This window comes from Xiphias gladius, chromosome 7 (genome assembly GCF_016859285.1).
Source record: "Xiphias gladius isolate SHS-SW01 ecotype Sanya breed wild chromosome 7, ASM1685928v1, whole genome shotgun sequence".
Taxonomy (NCBI): Eukaryota; Metazoa; Chordata; class Actinopteri; order Istiophoriformes; family Xiphiidae; genus Xiphias; species Xiphias gladius.
In genome coordinates, this window is record NC_053406.1 from 3,689,689 (window position 1) to 3,711,584 (window position 21,896).

Below are 21,896 nucleotides of genomic sequence, written 5' to 3' on the forward strand. Positions count from 1 at the left end.
GATGAGAGCGAGGAAAGACAAAGAAAGGATCTAGTCAGAGCCTATGTTAATTGATTAGTGAGGAGTTATACAAATTATGCGAGCCATGAGAAATCATAGAAGAGATACAAATTCACACATGCAGTGCAGCGGGGTCATATCACATGACCCACATTTTACAAAAATGCATCACTAGCAGCTGAAGTGACCAGGGGCCATTTGTGTGCTCCTGCGTCAACCTGGAAGCTCCAGTAGCATGTAGGTGCGGAGTGGAGGAGGGAGAATTCCTGCAGCTTGTGGCAACAGCACGTCTGTGTGGGGCACTGAGAAGGCTTCTCATAAATTCACTGAGCGCGTGCGTGCATGTGTGTGTGTAAACCACATGCAGTAGGCCCCTGCTGAGGGGTTAAAGGTCCCAGTAGCACTGTGTGTGTTGGTATGTGCTGAGTGGTGGCACAAATACTGCCCCGCAGAGGCAGAGAGAAGTAACTACAGAAGTAGGGAGTGTAAAAAAAAAAAAGTTGCTTTCAATTTTTCTTTTTCACAATTTTCTCTGTTTTGATAGGTATCTGCATGTCTTCCCAATATTAATATTGATATCAAAAGCAATATGATAATTAATTTACAATTTAACACTTTTAAATATGTCATTTAAAGGTAGTTTAACCACACCAAAATCACATTAATTCCGTTTATGTGAAATAACAAACTCAATAACCCAGATGTCAGTTGATCAAAATTAAGATTATTCAATTTTGCACAACAGCTCAGGAAAAATCAGCGAGAAAATTTTCCTCTTAGCTTTAGCTGAGGCTAGCTTTTGGCTACTCACCAGTTAGCTTTCACCTGATATTGCTCTCTAGCTTTAGCTGTCTATTGGGCTGTTACTCTGCAAATTTAAAACTGCGGTTTTCGCAGATATTACTCATTTTTATGACACAATATATTTTATGTAGCAAAACAGATGCTGAAAAGTCAGATCGAGGGTTTTAACTCACTTCTGACCAATTATGTAACTACTGCGTTTTGCCTTTCTAGGTGCGGTGTACAGCGCATGGTTTACACAAACACAAACACTATGGACCTGATGGATAATGTGATAAATAGATGCTCCGATTTGTTAAAACACCAGACGTTACAAATTCTAAATTTAAAATGGGTGTTTAACACCAAATATTGCCTCTTTGAGCCAGGCCAATGCACTTCACTTTCTGCTTAAAGGAAGGTAACGCCGTGGCTGACTCGGTGTTTCAAAGGGGCAGGCTAATGCAACTGGAGTCGGTAGGTGAGGGGCCGGTCTAGGTGCTTCTGCTTGGCTGACGACCCACCCTTTTGAGCTGTTCCTGCAACTGTTCCCGCAGGGACTCGGGACAGTTATGAAGCTGGTTCTTCAGCTCAGCGTAGCCCTCGTGGAGGCTCTGCAGGGCCCGGCGCTCAGCCTCAACATTAGCCCTCTCCTAGAAAGACATAACACACACCCACACATAGGATGGATGGTTGAGGGGAGAGAAAGAGAGAGAGAGAGAGAGAGAGAAACACACTTCTCAAAATCCACGCCATGCAAATAAAAAAAAAGCTGCAAGGTGTTAGCAACAGACACGTCGTGACAGATTTTTAGGGCTGGGCTGGGAAGTAGGTACTAAACCGTTGGAATGTTAGAACTTAAGACAAATGACACCTGGGTGCTCAGAACTAAACTGTGAGCCAGAAGAGACAACTACATTTGCCAAGCTTCTCCTATAACAATTCAAAGCTCTCATCTTCCTATACTTGACATATTTTTGTAATGTCATTTTCTTTTTTTTTGGCTCCAGTCTATATCCATACTCCAACTGAAAAAAAACTTGGACTTGCTAAAATGAACCATTCGTTCTGTATGTAACTAAAGGCTATGCGCAGTAAATATCCTGAGAGATCCTGTTCCAACAGGTATAACTCCAGGTTCTAGTGACACTGTCTCGGTTGAAGTACAGCAGCTCTCCAGTTAAAATACAGAAACATCATCTCTCCTGGGTGCTGCGCTAGTTTCTCGGGACTCAATCAATAACTACTAAATGTCCTGTTATAGGCTGCGTTGGATTAAATCTGGCCTTACACCCTCTGTATTTTGATGTGAAAAACCGAAAAGGTAGACGTGTCCTCTAGGACTGACAGCACTAACAGGGGTCTCACTCCAAAAAAGCAGTTCAAAGAGACACCACTGACTTCTTTTTAGCAAGATAATGCCTAAAATCTTTTTATCAGTTGCCGAACCACAGTTTCATGGAGAATTTATCCTCTCTTTTTCTACTAAAACCCTCCGTTGCCCAATATTTTCATGCCAATCTCAGATCCAATTTCTTGAGAAGGGTTTCCACATATGCTGACTTGTGTTCTTGGTCATAATTCGATGCAAAATTTCATGAAAGGGTTGTAGTGTAAGAGGAAGGATAACAGTGAAACCTTTGACCAAAGCACTCATTACTGCTCACTGACACAATGGCTTATCCTCCAATAACACAATCATGAATGACACCTTCAGTTTTTGTCGTGAACCCTATGGAATGCTCACAGAGGCACTTGGCAGATGTAGACAGAAACTTTAGACTTTGGAACTTTTACAACAGTGGATTTTAACAACAATTTGACAACAAAAAGTCAAGAAAATGTGACTGGGGTGAATGTACTTTCTCCTTTCATTCTTGTGACTGTTACAATGTGTTGGATGTAGGTAAAAGAAAAAAGGAACTCCCTAAAACAACTAAAGAGGACATGCTTGTAGTTGCACCTATCGGCTACTGGAACACCTCGATAAAAGTGTCTTGCAGAACCCGTGCACGCCAGAACCAAAGACTACAGAGCCCAAAAAAGCCACTGGAAAGCATCTGTCCTGGCCTAGTGGGTCTTTCATGCAGACAGTGAAGAAAAAGGCGAGCAAAGTGGATCAGAGATCGAGTAACTTGAGTGCTGAAGAGGCAGAGAAAGGATTAGAGGTTAATGGATGTCAGTTAGTTAGCGGAGTCGAGCTGAGGAGAAAACAGATGAGAACTGACAAACCACTAAGTTGAAAACATGCAAGAGCAAACTGGTAAATCCAGTCCTTTGTTTAGCCCTTTGTTTGGCTTCAAATTCTCTAATCATCTGTGCAGTACATTCAAATCTCCAAGTCCAGGAAACAGAGAGGAATGCTGACTTATGTAAGGATTCCAACATTGACGAACCAGTAGGGAATGTAAGAGACCAAAGAAGACTGTTTAGAAGATTGTAAAAACACAGGCAGTGAGTGAATGTGTTTTCTCTTGTTTCTAAGTGCCAAAAAATGTCCATAACCTCAGCAAATATTTGAATCCTGTAATGTGATCAGTGGATTCAAATAAAGCATTTCAAATGTGAGATGTGTCCACTGCACTGCTCTCTCTACCTTGTCTTTTTCCCTCTGGATGGCGCTCTCCAGCTCATCCAGCTTGTGCTGCAGCTGAGTGATGATGTCCGTTTCAGTGTCTATCTGGTCGAGCTCCGCCTGCCTCTCGCCCTGAAGCAACGCACGCTCCATCTCTGCCTGGAAGAGTGCACCAAACAAAGTCACACAGAGTAATATAACCGCACGGTTATATTGCCGTGACCATTAACTGTACTCAGCTTGTACTGTGTGATGCTGTGGAAAATCTTGTCTTCTACTCTGGCGATTTAGTTCAATCAAAATGTAGGTTTAGCTGGTGTTTTACCTGAGTCTACGCTGGGTTTAGACTGAAGTCTAATAATATTCCATCAGCATCCACTTTCAGTACACTACCTCTTGTTTGGACTCCTGGAGTTGTTGCTCTAGCTCAGTCAGGCGGGTTTTGAGCTCATCGAGCCGAGCAAGAACGCGAACCCGCTCGTCCACCAGGTAACCCAGCTCCAGACGACCTGCGCTGCCTGAACTGGACGAGTCCTCATGCTGCGGGGAGAGAGAACAGAGGAAGTCAGGCTTTCAGGAAAGGACGTGAAGTCAGGGGGGAACAGAAAGACAGAAGCATACATCTTTTCGTAGATGTAAGATATTTTATCAGCCTGTTGTACAGTGTCTAAGATAAAGTCTAGGAAGGGCTGAGCTTTATCCTTGATGCACTGTGACAACCACATCTGTTTACACACAAGTATTCACCAATTTATTTTTTTATTTTATGATTACTACTGCAGGAAGTAGCTGACTGTGGGTTTGTGAAGCTAATGTTTTCTTTTGTGGACCTTTCTTCACAAATGCAAGAAATATTTACAGTATTATTTACGTTTGTTCAGTCGTGCATTTTGATGTTTTAGCTAGACATTACTGTACTATTAAACACAGTGCACACTACATTCTTCACTGCAACGCTTGGTTTTTTTTTCTGGTCTTGCATGGTCATTGATTTGTAGGACATACGAGTTCAACCTTACATAACATGCACGATGTTCACCCCATATGCATCCATGTGAAACAATATTCAACACGATAACAGCAAACCTATGCCCCTGATAATAACCTTTGGAAAAAGTACAGTCTCTTTACTCTGTAAAACTCAGGGGTTGTCATTAGTTGTCATGCCACTGAAGAGAATCCAAACACACACACACACATTTCTCCAAACATCCCCTAGTGTGATAGGATTTTATGTAGGATGAGTTACATAAAGAAACTTCTTGTTTTGTGTCACTGTGTGCATTCTGGTGTTTTTCATGACTTGAAAGAACCAAATCTGGTGACAGGTTAAACCCAATATAATATGAACACACGTTCTCATGCATTTGTTAATATGGGTGGTGACTAGTAAACAGGTAGGCTCTCATAATCTTAAACTTTTGCTTTCCTCAGGATCCCTCTGAATCGTCTCACGGGTCCCTGGTGTACCCTAAACCTCACTTTTAGAAGCAGTGATTTAGAAAGAGCCAAGCACGTTACTTGCACATGCTGGTTCCACAGCAGCATGCAGAGGGAGCACCTTGGATCGAAAACAAGCATTCCCTCTGACCTGTCTGTCTCCATTGTGCAGTGCTGATGCTGTGCTGGGAGCAGGTGATGTCCTCACCTCCTGATGAGTGCTCTCTGTACTGCTACACTCCTCCTTCAGATTCTCCTCGTCGCTCTCCCTCAGTCTCTGCGCGAGGCGTAGCGTAGCTGAGGACGGTGTCCCTCCTAGGACATTCTCCATGGACGGCCTCCGCCCAGAGCCGTCTGCCAGCCCCCCAGGGAAACCCGTCCTCCCTGAGCCCAGAGGGTCCAGACTGGCGCTCTCTCCTTTGTTGTATTCAGCACAGAGGTTTAGGATGGTCTCTAGTCGCTGTCTCTCCTGTGGCAAAATGCAAGCACAACCAAGCGGGGAATCAGGTTAGGCCTGGACAGGTGGGAGTGTCAAAACAAGCAGCACTGCAAATCTCTGTTTCTCACCTCTTTACTTTGGCTTTTTAAACCTGGCAACAGAATTTGCATCACCACACTCTTACACATACTTTAACCTATAATGGATTAAAACTTGAGCCTATGGTTTGAACATAACATACATGTTTGTGAGGAGGTGGCTGCTAAACTACCCAAATTAAAATGCTAATAATCTGACTGACTATCATAATTTTAATGAAGGGCCAGTATCAGTATTTATCTGTCCAAGCCTATATCCAAACCAGCCGTGGTAGAGAATATATCAATGCTCTCATTTCCTGTGTGGTATTTAAATATTAAAGCTGGTATTTTTTGAACAGAAGCTAATGTTTGGTAATATTATAAATATCCCTTGAATTTTATCATAAAACTCTGAAAATAATAAATTACTGTAGTGCTGGTCAGTGGTCCACTTCACCAACTCGCTTGAAAGGTGAACACTGACATACTGTATAGTACTGACTGATTCATTTACAATTATATTATAGAGCAACTACACTAAAATAGAATGAACTGAACAGCAGATGCTACAGGCTACCAACTAGTGTGTAAAGAACCTCCATTTAACCACCGACTGGCTGACTACAGTCAAATACAGTATTACTGATAATAAAATGAAACCTTAACTGGTGATCTAACACTAGAATAAAGTAAGTAAGATTTGCAGGTTGTATTTGCCAGCCGGCCTCAGTTTAAGTTAAAGGGAGAGCGGACGTGAAGTCTGTCGAGACTCTTCTCAAGCCTGAAACAACACAGTGGTTCGCAAAATGTTCCCTCCTGGATGCTGCCTGGGAGTCAGACTCCAGCTGTCACTACGAGGGGTCAGCCCACCTATGAAGGCCCCAGTCAACAGCGTAACCTCTGAACTCTAAATGTCAGCTGCTGTCTGCTGGTGAACCGTTCGGCTGCAGATACAGCATCTCTGAGGTCTGCAGAGCCACCCAGACGACATCAGACATCAAATTCAGAAAGAACTGGCTCCTGTACTCCATGCTCAGGCTGATTTCATAGGCCAACAGTAATATTTAAAAAGTACAAAAATTAGAATTTGTATCAACATTAAAGTTAAATAGTGAGTACTCCTAAATGTTAATGTCTTCAAGTAACAAAGATCTGGACTCAAGGTACACTTCTTAGCTTTTTTGCATATTTCCGCTCAAGGTCTTCCTCAGCAGATTCCGCTGATAAAGACGCCGCTGAATGAAAAGCTAGGTCAATTTAGTAGTAGTAATTGTGTAGTGTTTAGGCCAAAACAAACATAAATTAAGTAAGTTGAGAAGACACCCGTTAAGTATACTATGTTTTTTTTATGAGTTAAGGTTAGGAATTTCAGTAACTTGTCTGGTGTAAAATGGTCAAATTAAAGACACTAAATGCTCACACAACTGGCAATTCAAATACAATGTATCAGAAAGGGGCTTTTAAAAACCCGTATCAGTCAAACTAAAGCTAAATCGAAACATATATCCACAAAAATGAATTGTCTTTTTGTTGTTAACAATCAATAAGGTTTTAGAGCCAAAGAAGCACTTTGTCCCTTTATGCTCTTGTGATTTAGTTCAGGCTCAGTTTGTTCCTTGTTGTGTAGGAACACTTGGCAAGCCAAATTGTTCTCACCCACAAATAAACTCCCTGGTGCATCTTCTCCCTCAGACTGCAGTGAGCATAGCTTTCCCACTGGGGGAGCATCTGCATGATTAGGAGCTAGTTTTAACCTGTAATCTGGGACCAGTTAGCTTTTAAGCGAGTGGGTGGGAGTAAAAGACCCCTTTAGGCTGTAAATCAGTGCTCTGTATTCACTAGAAAAGAGTCAAACTTCAAACACTTTCTGGCAAGTCTACAACTACTCATGAGTCCTCCCACTCAACATCTGCTTGAACGTAAATATAGATTAGACCACTTAGCGTTCTGATGCCTGTCTCGTCTTTGTCAAGAAAGTTGATTGAAAGCCAGCACTATCATTGTGACTGCCAGACAACCTTCAGGCTACCAAACCTGTATGGTGGATGAGTAGCAGGATCACAGACAGAATTTATACCATTAAATATGTTTGGTCTCAACATAAATCAACTTGATGAAGCATCAAATTCGATGCCTGACATATATGCTCATATTATGCTCCTACTCAACTGAATGTTGACAGATTTGTGTGAAGAATATTTATGTTCAGAGGTTGGCGACACCACAGACTCGAAAAAATACTTTAGTTTATAAGTCTCTAGGTCTCTCTGTAGATACCATTAGCACGCCCCTCGGGGCTCTCAGAGCTGGCTCGGAAGGAACAAGGTGGTACAACAGGTCAGTGTGATAATCCAAAACCTTTAACCAGATGAGAAGCTCCCATGTCCAACTTGGAAACAAAGAGGCTTTGTCTTGAACAATAGATATTTAAAAGAAAAAAAGAAAAAAAAGAAGAATGAAAATCTGGGTTTACTCACTCTCATGATGATCACTGTGAGAAGTAACAGCTGTAACTTTGAGATGAGTTGCAAATTCAAACCGAGCCAGTTTGGCCAAAAGACAGATGAACAAATACTGGCCTTTGAAAGCTATCAACACCCACAATCCCTGACACCACCATAACATCAAATTCCCATCCCCACCCATCCTCTTGGAAGTTTGACAGAGTGACAGAGCTCCATGGCAACATTCAGTCATCTGCTGTTTAGAGAAGTGCCTCAACTCCATGCCAAGGACTTCATATCGATTCATATTTAAACTGTTTTCAAAGTCAGCAGATGGCAGGTGTGCAAAAGGAGAAACTGCTATCTCCACTTTTGCTGAACCAACTGAATTCAAATGTACAACAAAGGGGGAAAAAATCAGCTAGCATGCATAACCTTTTGTAAAAATTATTCTATGCTTTTGTTGGGGTGTCTGTGTGAGTCTAAAGGAAAAAAAAAAACTTCTGGAAAAAGTTGGAAACAGTGTACTGCTGTTTTTGACACAATTAATGCAGCTAATGGACACCAGTAAGTTTATTAAAGGTATCAATAATAACGTTCAATGTTAAAAGCTAAACACAGAGATATGGGTTATCTAAAACATAGAGTTGTTGTCTGGATAGTAATATTATGTACAATAGTGTATGATGTACTGTATAATATGCTAGCTAGATTTTTGTGTCATTAGCCCTAGTCTACTTCCTACGTTGAAGAAGTTAGCTTTCTAGCATATTTTTATAGTTATAGTTGCACTCTTTGTTTTTAACTCCAGATGCATGTAGGGATACTACATAACTCCTTTTTGGAGTTATGTGAACTGAGTTTCCCTGTATCACAAGATTACCATATTACACCTTATCATCAAATACAGATCAGCTTAGACAAAAACAGTGTATCTTTGAAGAGTTAAAACAGGGCATACAGAACAAGCCAGGTCACAAGTCTGAAACCACCAACAATGTGATACACACAAACACACAGCTTAGTTCAGCCGTGTTTTCTAAACACTGTATTAATTTTAATATCCATCTATGGACAAAGGCGTAAACTTTCCTTCACTGCTTCATCACTGATGTCAGCATTCTGGGCAGACTTTAAATAGCACCATCTGACTCAGTGCTCTTCAAAATTCCCAAACGTCCCATTAAGACACTTCGACATCCCTAAAAAACAAAGCAATTAAACCTAACAGTAGATTGTTAGAGGTGCAAAATTTGACTGGTGTACAGCTAGTTTAAATCCCATATACGTGGGTTTTTATGAACCAAACCACCATGGGATTAGGGAGGAATGCCTGTTTTTCAGAGTTCTCCAAGTTCACACATTCCATAGCCCTCCACGTCTCACCTAGTGGGTGGCTCTCATGACAACTGGGTTTGATAGAGATTTTGAGGTTGAAGCTTCTGCTGATGTATCTTTGAAATGTTGCTATTTTCTGCTAAAAAGTGAAAAAATAAAACAAATAAAATGCCAACCAAAAGTGAGGCATTTAAAAATGGAACCATTAAGATAGTCAATACATATGAAATGAAACCTTGCAAAAGTTGAATCTAAAGTGGTGTCCACTTAATAGCACCCACTGTGGCAACACATGGCAATTACAGGATAATTGCACACTAAATTTCCCTTAATTTCCAATTTTTTCTTAGGAGAGTTGCTTTAAAGGTGAGAAAACTAATTGGAAAAAAAAAAACATAAAAAGCTTTGTGAGCTAGGTTTAATTGTAACTGAATTCTAAACATGCGGGCACCTGTGGATAAGAGCCCTCTTTTACACCATCATTAGTTGACCTAACTGACAGCGCGTAATGGGATCAAAAACAGGAAACAATAAACATGTCTCCTGCTAAGGTGCAATGTGTTTACTTGTTGTTTTATTGTTGTAATAAAACCACTGAAATTTTCATCTGGGACATACTAATACACAATGTAATCCTAACACAAGTTGAGAAGAGCCATGCTATAGTCATGCCCTTCACACAAAAAATGTCTATCTAAAGTTTGCTAATATTGGCCACCATATGCATCTGGTCACATCAGACCAAGTAGTTTGTAGTACAAAAACCTCAACAGAACAAGGGTAATTTAAACTGCATGTGAATTCAACATTTCGTCTTTGAAAAGTTACAGTGTTGCTTTAAACTCATGGAGTATTATTAAGTCACCTGCTGTCTCCTCTTTGTAGTATTTTAATGGATGCAACAATGTTGTAATGTTAAACAACAAAACATTTTCTACATTAAATGTGCAGCAATTAGGAATAATCCCATAGTTTTTCACTCCTACGGAGTGCAGACAGTTTTATAATGTGACATCGTACATCTCACTCTGTCAGTTTTCCCTCATTTAGTCAGTACGCTCTCCTCACTTTACTCTTTGCTTTTTCATCCTCCCAGCAGTCAGCATCTCTTCCTCGTGTCTCCCTCTCTCCCTTGAGAGCCCTTTAATGTTTCTCCCTCCTCTTCCCCTCCTCCTCACCGAGCACCCCGGGGCTATTCTCCGTCTGTGTACCTTTGATCAGAGCAGTTACTTTTTAAGTGTACAGCTGTATTTTTCTTTGCTGTGTTCACCTATGTCACAGGTGTAAACAGAAATCTCACGCGCATAGTATTTCGAGAGTAAGCCGTGAAAGTTCAACAAAGCCTTATTCTCTACATACATCTACAGGCAAGGGAGACGAGTCACACTGAGCAACCCCTTTTACAGTCTGTAAAACAAACCCCCTTCGCAATCAGACTCTGATCCTCAGAGGGTTCATCATGTTCAGGTCCCAGAGGAGGAACAAACAGATGATCCTAACATGAAATATAATATTTCTACGTTAATTTCTGCTACTGCTTTTTTTCTCCCACATAGGCATCAAAGCCAGGCAGGGGGAATAAAACAAGCAGGCTCCCCAGCAGCAGCCAACCTCTCTGGATAATAAACTGGTGGTCCTCCATGTTGCTGTTGCTGGCACTGATTTCAAGATGAAATTCTGGAGTTGTTGCTCCCAGTGGGGGTGGCTGGCATTTAAACCGCCGCAGCCTCATCTTCAACTGGGATCCAAGCCCCAGAGGCATCTCTCAAAGTGAAGACCGGGTTCCAGTTATCATGTCAAACACTTCCAGTGTAGAGATGAGAACATCAAAGACTAGATACAGTGATTAAGGGCTACATGGGAGCCTTATTTTTACATTCTCTAAACATTGCTGGGGATCATAAACAGGCTTATGGCTTGATTATTGTTATGGGATAGAGATAAGATCTGAGTCTGTAAGATGTGTAGCCAGTTCGAATCAGTTTTGGTGAGTTAAATAATTTGCTGCGCACATGAAATTGTCAGATTAAATATCCATATCCTCTGTAACAGTAAGTCAATAGCATGTGGTTGGTAGAGTAGTGAACCGCTGTACTGAATACCCATGTCAAGCTGTTCAGCTAGGAGATTTATGGTGAGCATACCAGCCAAAGTAAACAACAGTACAAGCAAACAGTTGCTAAGCTGTCAAACTGGAGGATGCACACAGTCACCCAGAGCTCAACACCCTGCTTTCCATTTGAAGAGTCAATCCAAATTACAATCCACTGTATCTTTATTAGTAGAAAAAACTATACTTGATTTAGTTTTCTTTCTAATAATGTCTACTAATGTTTGAGACATTTCAGTCAGAAGCCCAAATGTCAAGTTCATGGTAGTTGAATAGTCAGAGGATCACCAAGCATCACCAAGGTCTTAAGATTCATCCTCCAGGGACCATAAATGTTGTTTTTTACTTTATGGCCTCTTTACTGTTCTCTCATGTTTAATGGACAACACTGGTTGTCTCTTATACAATACTTTCCATTTTCCAAGGGGACATGTTTTTATTTTGACATTCTGGAGGCTGATTTACCTGCCTCACTTCAGCTTATGGCACCTCATCTGATTTTGATACCATTTGCAGCATTTTGAAACTTTGCTTTATAGATGGATGTTAACAATGCCCTGACTAAGGTTTCTCCTTTCTATTTAACAACATCCTCTCCCTCCCAAACATACATATGCTTCCCTGTCTCCTCTCAAACAATCTCTGGAATCCGTCAATTATTCTAGCCACATACCATTCCTCTGCTCCATGTCCATCTACTAAATCAGAGAAGTCAGTGCCACAGCATGACTTGGTGACCTCTTCACCCTTCTCTGCAATAAGCTTAGCCTTTGGACAATATATGAGCCTCCTAATAAAGCATTCTAACACTTTATTACATATTTGTACAGTGTAGGTGTCCAATACTTTACTAGATTAACTCAAAGATGTATTCACTTCTTCATTGGTTCGCTTTCTTTGCCAAGACTTAGATGAGAAGATCGATACCACTCTCATATGTGTGTACATGAAATATGAAGCCACAGCAAGCAGCTGGTTAGCTTAGCTTAAGATAAAGACTGGAAACAGAGGGAAACAGCTACCCTGGCTTTATTCAAAGGCAATTCATCAGTGCTGCTTAACACACCTAACACACAGACATGAGAGTGGTATCGCTTTTCACATCTAACTCCGGTCAAGAAATTGAATAAGTGTCTTCCCTCAAATGCTTAACTATTCCTTCAAGTGTCTATTCCCCTCTCAGAGGAGTTTTCAGCTTGACAAGAATACAATTCTGGGAAAAACCCCTTAGTTTTTTTTCTTCTGGAAAAAAAAAAACAAAACAAAAAAAACATGTAGAACTACTGAAATTGTGCACAAAAATTTCAACAGCCTCAGTTCAAAAACAGCTGTAAAATGTCCTTTGTACTTCAACTGAAACAATAGGACCCTCTATTACTGCATGGTTGGCAAAGAATCTTTACATCCTTAACATGCAAACTGTACTTAAAGCAGTAGCTCTTAGGGTTTATTTATTCAAGTTTTGTGTTATCTTTTTTACTATATAGACTCTTGGCTATGTCACTTTTGAAGGCAACTACTGTACACTGCAAGTTTCTACCTGCCTTTCAGGTTCACTAGAAACTGAAATTTCCATTAATTACAGGCCATGTCATTTCACCTGCCATAACGTGAATACATCTAACATTTCTCAAGCTCAACTCGTAAAAGCCCACCAAAGCAGCCGAGAGCCTGAAAGCTCCCTTTGAGTTTCAGCTCAATGACTGAACCAGCTGAAAGTTTGTAACCACACAGTATCACATGCATTCAACAGGCCCTGAACAGTACACATATTATCCAATTATCCAATTCAGAACCAAAGACCCACCACAGGAACATCCACCATCTATTTAAAATCCAGTCAGTCAACAACTGGCAAAGCTTCGTTAATATTAGCAGCGGCATCAGTTACCTTCATGAGCGCTGCAACACTGTTGAGAAATACCGGCTTCTCTTTAGCCAGAGCGAGCATATACACCACGGCCTGCTCCCTGCTCTGACCTTGTCTCAGTGCTGATACAGTCCTGTTGCCACCCAGCATATGATGCCGGTCCATGACACATAACCACACACACACACACACACACACACACACACACACACACACAGGATCCGTACGCTACAGCTCTGTAACGGGACTGGAAGACGTTGCTGCTTTCTGAGTCTCAGTCCTCAGAGCTGTGCTTCCCTATAGCTCCTGCTGTTCTGTGAAGTGATATCACAACTGTGCTACTTTGGGACGGATGGAGAGCAGCTTACCACGCACCCACCCTACCCCCAACCCACCTCAGCCCCAACCCATGTCTTGTGAGAGGTGGTGAGGAATATGTGTGAACAAGGGCGGAGTTAGAGATCAACATGTGTAAGGACTTCTTCAAGCGGGAGGTGGCTTGGTGGCTGGTTCTAAGAAAAGCAATGGGGCTAACTTTATACACCAGCTAGAACTTTATACTGAATGCACTCTCTGCTCCGTACTTGATATAGGCTGATAAATTTAAACCAGGCAAACAGTGTAATGAAAGTTTCAGTTTCAGATATTAAATACAAAAAACTTCTAGGTGTAGATAACATGGATGAAACATGATTTGAAGCAGTGTTAAACTCAAAAGTTTGAAGCATATTTGCTCACAGTCTAAGTTCTTCTAATGATGTCTCCCTTGGCTTTTTAATAATTCAGCAAATTCAGTCCAGACTGTAAGTATTTGGACATTTACACATTTTTTGTTCTTCAGGCTCTGAGCTTCAGCACATTCAATTTTCAAATGAAATAGTGGATACTACATTAAAGTGCCAAGTCTCAGCTTCATTTGAGGCTTATTATTTAGTGGAAAATCCTCTGTAGTCTGCCTGAAGTTTTTGACCCGCAGACATCAGCAGACGCTTTTTCTCTTTCATGGTGACGCTCTCCCAGAGCTTCACGGCAGCCTCCTTCAGCTAATGCTTGTTGTGGGGTCTCTCTGCCTTTAGTCTGCTCTTCAGCAGGTGGAATCCTGCTCAGTCAGACTGAGATCAGCTGACTGACTCTGCCAGTCCGGGATACTTCCCCTCTTCACCCTGAGAAGCTCTGTGGTTGCCGTGGCCGTGTGTTTAGGATCGTCGTCCTGCTGAACGATGAAACGTTGTCCCAATGAGTTTTGATGCATTTGACTGAATCTGAGCACAGAATGCTCCTGTATACCTCCGCATTCATCATGTTGCTTGCGTCAGTGGTGAAATCATCAATAAATGCCAGTGTGCCAGTTTCACTGGCAGCCATAAATTATTTTCTGCTCAAAATTTCTAGTTTTCCTATGTGCACCTGCTTTTTTAGAGTGTACCCAACTGTTTATTTTTGGAAAGCAACTACTTTTGATATATCTCAAAAACAGTTCTTATATCTTTAATAATCCTAATAAAACATTCAGACAGATTTCATAGCTTAACCCTGAAATTGATAATATCCAACATATAGCTGTAAAATTCCACTCATTATTATGAAATGTCTTTTTTTTTTTTTTTTTTTTAAAACAGTAACAGACTTAAGTGCACGTCATTTTTTGTACTTTTCATTTTATATGTAATGTGACTTAATCACAAAGTCTTTGCCTGTCAGCCAAGAAAAACATGGTAGAGCCAGTTATGCAGCTGCTCTTTCGGACCAAGGCAGCAGCCAAGATTTATTGGATTATTTCAAATTTTCTTTGATGAATTAACACAATTATTCATAAACAGCTTAAAAGGACTCGTAAATTGGTCCGTGAGGAATTACATGTGTCACAAAGAGGACTGCACTGTAGTACTGCACAGTTAAATGACCCCCTCTAGTGGAGAGGACATAAAACAGCAGGAAACACTGCTGCAGTTACAAGAGTGTTTATGGTTTTAAAAAATATGACACATTAGCAAAAAACTTTGCAGCTAAAGCCTCTAAGAACTATGATGCAACATCATCTAAATCCTGATGATTAATTAAAAAGCAACAGTATAGAAAGAATAAAAGCAACACTTCATCAAGTGACGTGACACGTCCTGATCTGGCACTTGTTTTCAGAGAAAATCCACACGCAGCATATTTGTTGGTGCTGTCTCAAGACTGGATTACTGCAGCTTTCCTTTGGACGGGCAGAGAAACAGATTTATTGCTGCCCCAGATAAAGAGCCACAGAGTCTACTCGACTGTCTTATCTGTCCATGCCTGCCTCTCTTTTCCTGTTTCCCTGTCCAGTTTAGTTTTCAGTCAAAACACTCAAAATCATAGTAATCGGCTTCTTGACACTAAACTGTTGATTTAAACACAAACATGCAGATGGGCAGGTCGATCCAGTAGTCTAAATATTTATTGCTTCCTCTTCTTCCTCTACCTTGAATTACAGAAGACTGTGTGCAATTCTGCAAAAAACTCCACTTCAGCATGAATTAAGTTACTTCTGCTGGTCAGTGGGTTTGTGCAGCACTTTGTATCAGTGTAGGTGCAGGACAAATTTAGCTTTCTAGGTGGGCAGGTTTGGTGTCCCACAGTAGCTGGATATATTTGGTCGTGTTCTACAAGATGCAGCTATACATGTGTGGTGTTCTGTTCGCCAAGTATGAGGGTATATTTGGTCTGCTAATCCTCATGGACAGGAGCGGTAACATGCCAACCGTGCAGGAAAGACTTTTTCTGCACGTCACGCACGGACAACGCTTGTGACATCCTGTTGGGCTAGAAAATGACAGAGCAGAGCAGACAAAAGAAACACAAGGGAGGAGAGGAAAGAAAAAGGTAGAGGGGACAGGGCAGACTGGTTCAGGTGGTTGGTTGCCATGATGATGATGATAAAGGCCAGAGTTGAACTTCCTTTCTAATTTCCATTAAATCAAATCTCTGCCTGAGGAAATATATTTTGAACTGGAGCCCCATTGCTGATATTTCAAGGGCAGTTCCACCCCTGGTTAGCTAATTCAAGTGGATATCAATCGGGAGTTCTTCGTCCTCAAAAATAGCAAATGACAACCTGGTATTCAAGCTTCTTTGTCATTTGCTATTCTGGGTTGAGAGAGAAGCCATATAGCTTTTTAGTAACTGACATGTCTAGCAGTCCTGGTTGCATGCAACACTGTTTGTCACGGTCATGTTATGCTAAACACCAGAGAAAAACTCACTTAATGCCCCTTCAAAGTAACAGCGGACACGTACAGGTCTGATCCAATATGTTACCAAAAGTGACCGCTCCTTAAAAACAATGGTGTAATCTTAACTAACGTCATAGGAAAGAAAGATGAGGTCATCTTTAATGGACAGAGGAACGGTGCGGGGTGTCTGCCACAGATGAAGCACGCTGCGACTCGCTTCATATGCCAAGTGCGTTTGCCAAGACAGTGTGTCAGTAAGATGGCCAAGTAGAGAGAGAAGTGCCAGGCTAGACAGCTTGGATCAGATGGACACAGGAAAACAGTCCTCCCTGCAGACCGGCCATTAGAGAGGGTTTACATCCAGGATCCAACGGAAAACACAGTTTAGCTGAATTAAATGCTGTTTAAGGAGTTTTCCCTGTTGTTACACACCCATATCATTTAAGTGATCCAGGTGGGTTGGGATCTTTTTAAATGATACTGCACACATTCCCACGTGCCCATATTTCAGACTGACGCACCTTTTTATAATGTGAACATTTTCTTTGTAAAAACTTACAAGGAGTAAGTGTTTTGCCTGTTACTTATTTCTTGTCAGAGTGGAAAAGTCTCCTGTGAAACACCATGGGGAACTAGGCACTCAGGATATACATGGACAATAATACAATGAATCCAATCACAACGTTGTACGAGAGTCGTTTCAGGTGAAATGGGCACTATAATAATTTAGTGCGGCACTTCCATAAAACTGGGGAATTATGAGAGGAGGACTGAAGCAGCAGAAGCCCAGATATTCTGACTTTTAGTCCCTATTACAGGTCAAGCTCCAAAAACGCTGAATCCTACATTTCCCATGATGCATCTCAATGTAACTGTTCCTTAGACTATCCTTGCTCCATGCTCCCAGTGTATAACACTGGTTTTCCTGTCAAATACTTGACTGATCACACCATCGGGTTTATCTCAATGATGAGTAAACTGACCTTAATGTTTAAAAATGTGTGGGCTTCCTCTATCAACGAGCGAAGTCGGATAAGCGTGAGGGGGCCCCTCAGCTGCAATATCTGTCTGATATATCTGTTGTACCACAGTCACTTTTTATTAGTACATCATTTAAAATGTGCCACTTGACTTGGCAGTACACACAAATTCACCCCTTACAACCACATCTTCAGCGGAGACAACGCTGTTACGCTGTTAAGAGTTCGGGGGACTTTCTATAGAAACAGCTGCATTATACCAACATGCTGTACTTCAACACCCCTGGAGAGTCCTCGCCATCCCTGTGTTACATTTGATCCAGCCAAACCAAACTAATGTTTTTAGGTTAAAACTGAATATGAATACAGGCAGAAAATATTAGCATTTTCAAATATTATTTTACTAGTTTGATTAGCTTATTGCAGATACAGTGTATCAGTAAAGCTGTATGTCGACCGATAATTAACAAGAAATTGCAGTACAGAAATGCCAAAATAGGTTTGAGGCCGTTTAAAAACAGTCTCTCCATTGCATAATTTGTCCACCAGAGAGCACTGACAAGCCATTTTTTTACACTGTAAAATGTCCAGCTTCGTGTGTATCCTCACTATAAAAAAAAATCTAAGGGAACTGTATCAGGATTGTTTGTTTATGTCTTGTGTTTATGTTTAAAAAAAATACTATCGTCCAATATATCGTTATCAGAATTTTTAATTTTCCAAATATCAGTATCAGGCTAAAACATTCAGCATCGGTCCACTTACTTTTTAAAGAAATTTCAACTGCATCTCATAGTCTTCATTACATTCGACAGTAAAGTCTATCCTTGAAAAGAGACAGGGGTTACAGCCTTCTCCCTGTGCAACCCCCTGCTATCATGTGACCAAAGCTCTAGACTTGAGATTCTGAGATGCAGGGGAAAGTTCTGAAAAAAGCTGCTAAATGGACCTTGAGCTAAGATGTTTCTGTAAAACTTCTGTTTCCAATATCAAGAGGGAAGTTTCAACTTCAACATTTTAATAATTTTTCTTAAGAAATACCATTTTAAACATACAATGTTTGACCCACAATGTTACTGGACTGTGTCTGCCAATATCCATTTCTTTGCTAATATTCAATATCTTGAAATGGTATTTAAAAAAATATTCAGTATTTCTCCAAGATTTTACCTCACTGAGGTATGGGTTATTACTTAGTTATACAATGTAATTAAACTACATTTAAACAACACCTACAGGCCAAAACCCATTAAAACTCCAACATCAGGCTGATAAATCTGTATATCAGTGTAAGAGTGTAGATGTATCTCCCTGTGGCCTCCTGCAGCCTCTGAGCTGTGTACTCCTGTTGATTTCACAATAAGACTCTCTCCTGAATAAACTCTTCGAACTCCCCGTTCATATAACTTTGTTTTTTGGTAATCAGTTGTGTGAATGAGTAGCAGTGTGAAATGCTTTAAATGCAGACGCTCTGGGGCAAGAAAAATCTGTCATGACAGTGAGTCAGCTGTGACTAATTACAGGCCCTGCAGCTCCACGCCTTGCCTCCTCAAAGAGCTGCGAGTTTCTGCAGTCGAAAAATACAATAACATAACAGGCGGCTGAGGAATCTTGCCTCTTCGTCTCAGGCAGCCCTTGCTTGTCCCTGTATGCCTTATTTACTTGGAAGAAATGTCTTTATGACCTTGTATGCCGTGAGTTATTCTTTGTATGCCTGTTGTTGCACTGGCCCAAAAGTTGTCGTTGCTAATGACCTTACAATGAGAACAAAGGATTTAGGCCTGAAAGACTGGGGTATGTGAAGGCTAATGTGGGCAGTAAAGATGCTAATGGCCTGTATTATACAGTATAACATTCCAAGAAATTACGACAGTGATTCCCGCTGAAAATCTGTAAGAGTGAAAAAGATTCTAGAGACTAAAACTGTTTTCTGAACCCATACTAATGACATTCTTTTTGGTTAGTTGGCATTGTAACCCAAAACACCAGCTTAGTAGTTGGTTGCTCTAGAATAAATTACATGTTTGATGTGCAAGGAATGTGCAAAGAATGTGCAAAGAAAACATAAGTAAAACAGGTTTTAAGGACGGCTTTTAGAAGTTAGAGAACTGAAGTCCCGATGTCATGGGCTAGCCTCTATTCTGCTAGCCTCTGTGACTCTCTCATTAAGGGTTATTTTTTGGAAAAAGTGAAATGTGTTTCAGCTTTTTGCTACTGATATTCTAAGCTGACTATCTACTACAGTGCTTGTTGTCAGAACCATCTGAACCTTCCATAATTTTAATTACGCTTCACATCAATTAAAACACCACAGCTCTCATGAAAATCTTTACAGCAAAGCAGTGTGCATATTACACATCACATATTACACACAACAACAGTTTATCAACACTTCCCCCTAACGTCATCTTCCTACGCTACATTACTTTTTAATGTAATCTCTGCGGCATAAAAAATGTCTACACATTTGACCCTCGTTGTTCATTCTCATGGGTCGTCTCTCAGCTGGTCTCAGTCTGTAAACCTGGGGCTGGCTGACCCCTGATGGTCTTAGGCTTGTGGGAAATGATGTTTTTTAAAAGCCACTAAAGAATGGGGATCAAATGAGAAAACAGCATTCAAAGGGAAAGGAATTTGAAGGGGAAAAAAGACTATCTGTGGCGAGGACCAAATCTAACACATAGTGACTAGCATCTGATAATTCACAAAATGTCAATATGCCAACTGCTGCTATCAAATGAGAAAGCATTGCCAGGCACCGACAGCCTGTCTTGATAATAAAACTAACAAGACTGGATCTCTCTCACTGGCCTTGTGGCAATTAGCTCAGCTCACTTCACTATCAAGGGTTAAAACAGAGTTTCTGTGTATGGATGCAGTGCTGCACACCGACTGTTTTACTGCCATGCCTCCATAGGAGGTACCAGAACATGACCTGGTACACAGACAGAGAGGGCATGTCGCCTCAGTCTATGCAACTGAGCTGGCTTCACTCAGTCTCACGCTTGAGAACAAAACATGCACATCAAAACATCAAAACATGCACTCTGTAATTACAAGCAGGGCGGAGGGACACCTTCTCACACAAGCACAAACACATATAAAGACTTCTTAAAAAAGGACTTTGTCTCCAGTTTCATTCAAACTGGCAGACAAGTTCAACATGTCTACCGCCGGTCCCTTACCCCCCTCTGTTCAGTTTAGGAAACAACAAACAATGTGGTTGCTATGGACTCATCTGGGCGCCCTGAGACCGCGCGTCAGCAGCACTTGAGACAGCCGACAGACAAACTGCAGACAGTTCATAGTTGTTTGGAAAAGGAGGAAAAACCAGGCCCGTAAATAATCTCAATGGAGATACTGCAAGTGTTACACTCCCTTCCTCCAGGAGGTCAAACAGATTAGAGTTAGACCAAGCCCCTGCAAGAGTATTTTTAACATTTCATCACAAACTAGAACTCTTCCAGTGATAATCATACCAATTAGATTCTTTTAGATGAGTTAGAAGCTTGCCTCAAGCTTGCTTGAAGCATTTTTCTAACCTCAGATCTTGAATAAAATCCCCCCACATGACGTTTGAAAGATTTTCTTCGCCAAACCAAATACAAAATCATTTATGCTTACTTTTGCCTCTGATCAAAATTCTATAACAAAATAATTTCAAGAAACTCGATTTAACAAGATCAAAAACTGTGCACAAACTTATCAAGATACTTGTGCGCCATAATCCAAGGCTCATCAGTAGAAGTATATTAAGTACTCCTCAAAACACACGTATTATCAATAAGATATTGTTATGTAAATCAGCTCTTCAAAATTATGGGAGTTGTGAGCAGCATTCTTAGCAAGTGAAAAATCTGAAACGTGTTCAGGATGAAGTTGGCCAAGGAGCACAAACATGTGCCTTTTCAGGAGTTTTTCTTCGGTTGCTGTGAAAACAGGTCACTGATGAATTTAACAGCAACAAAAATGGCTACACTTTTGGAGGGATAGTGGAAACTGTAAATGTAAATACCAGCGACCTTGCTAGCACACAAGTGGAATACTCCACCTCCATCTAAATGCAACTGACTTGACTTAACAAAACTTGCCTTGTTTGTCTGCCAGCCTGCAGAGTAATTAAAGCCTTGACATTAGTGTCCTGACTGAATTTTGATAGTAGATTAGTAATTTAAGTTATTTATCGAGAAAAATATCCAAATTATTCCCTGGTTCCAGCTAGTCAAGTGTGAGGATTTGCTAGTTTGGACCGTCGGTTGGACAAAACAAGAAATCTGAATATTTTATCCTGGGCTCTGGGAACTTTTTTAACTGAATATTACTCAAAAATTAATTGGTAAAGGAAATAACCATTAGTTGCAGCCCTATTCCACAGATTTTTTTAGAAACTGTGTGGTCAGGTACAAACCTCCAACACATTTAGTAAAAACAAACAATATCGACATTGCATCATCTGTATTACCTTGATATCGTGTATTAATGTTAGATATCAAGTAGATAACAGTCAGGAATAGATGCTGTGTGACAAATTACAACTAAAATGTAAAATTAACCCAAAATCATAAAAAGTAAAGTACTTAAGCCTCTCCCAAATTAGCTCAAGAAATCACAACAAACCCTCTGATATATTAAGCTAC

General features: G+C 40.7%; 1 protein-coding gene across 21 annotated transcripts in view; it reads right to left on the reverse strand.

The window, feature by feature from the left end:
* The window catches only part of phldb1b (pleckstrin homology-like domain, family B, member 1b), a 116,010-nt gene that overhangs the window by 21,013 nt on the left and 73,101 nt on the right, over positions 1-21,896 (reverse strand). For 17 of the 21 annotated variants that reach the window (XM_040130837.1, XM_040130832.1, XM_040130835.1 and 14 more), the window contains 4 exons: positions 4,950-5,267; positions 3,752-3,898; positions 3,380-3,517; positions 1,308-1,436 (listed from right to left, as the gene is read on the reverse strand). In XM_040130837.1, coding sequence (XP_039986771.1) covers positions 1,308-1,436; positions 3,380-3,517; positions 3,752-3,898; positions 4,950-5,267 — 732 coding nt within the window. The remainder of the gene's footprint in view (positions 1-1,307; positions 1,437-3,379; positions 3,518-3,751; positions 3,899-4,949; positions 5,268-21,896) is intronic. The other 4 variants (XM_040130844.1, XM_040130850.1, XM_040130833.1 and 1 more) reach the window with 3 other exon arrangements.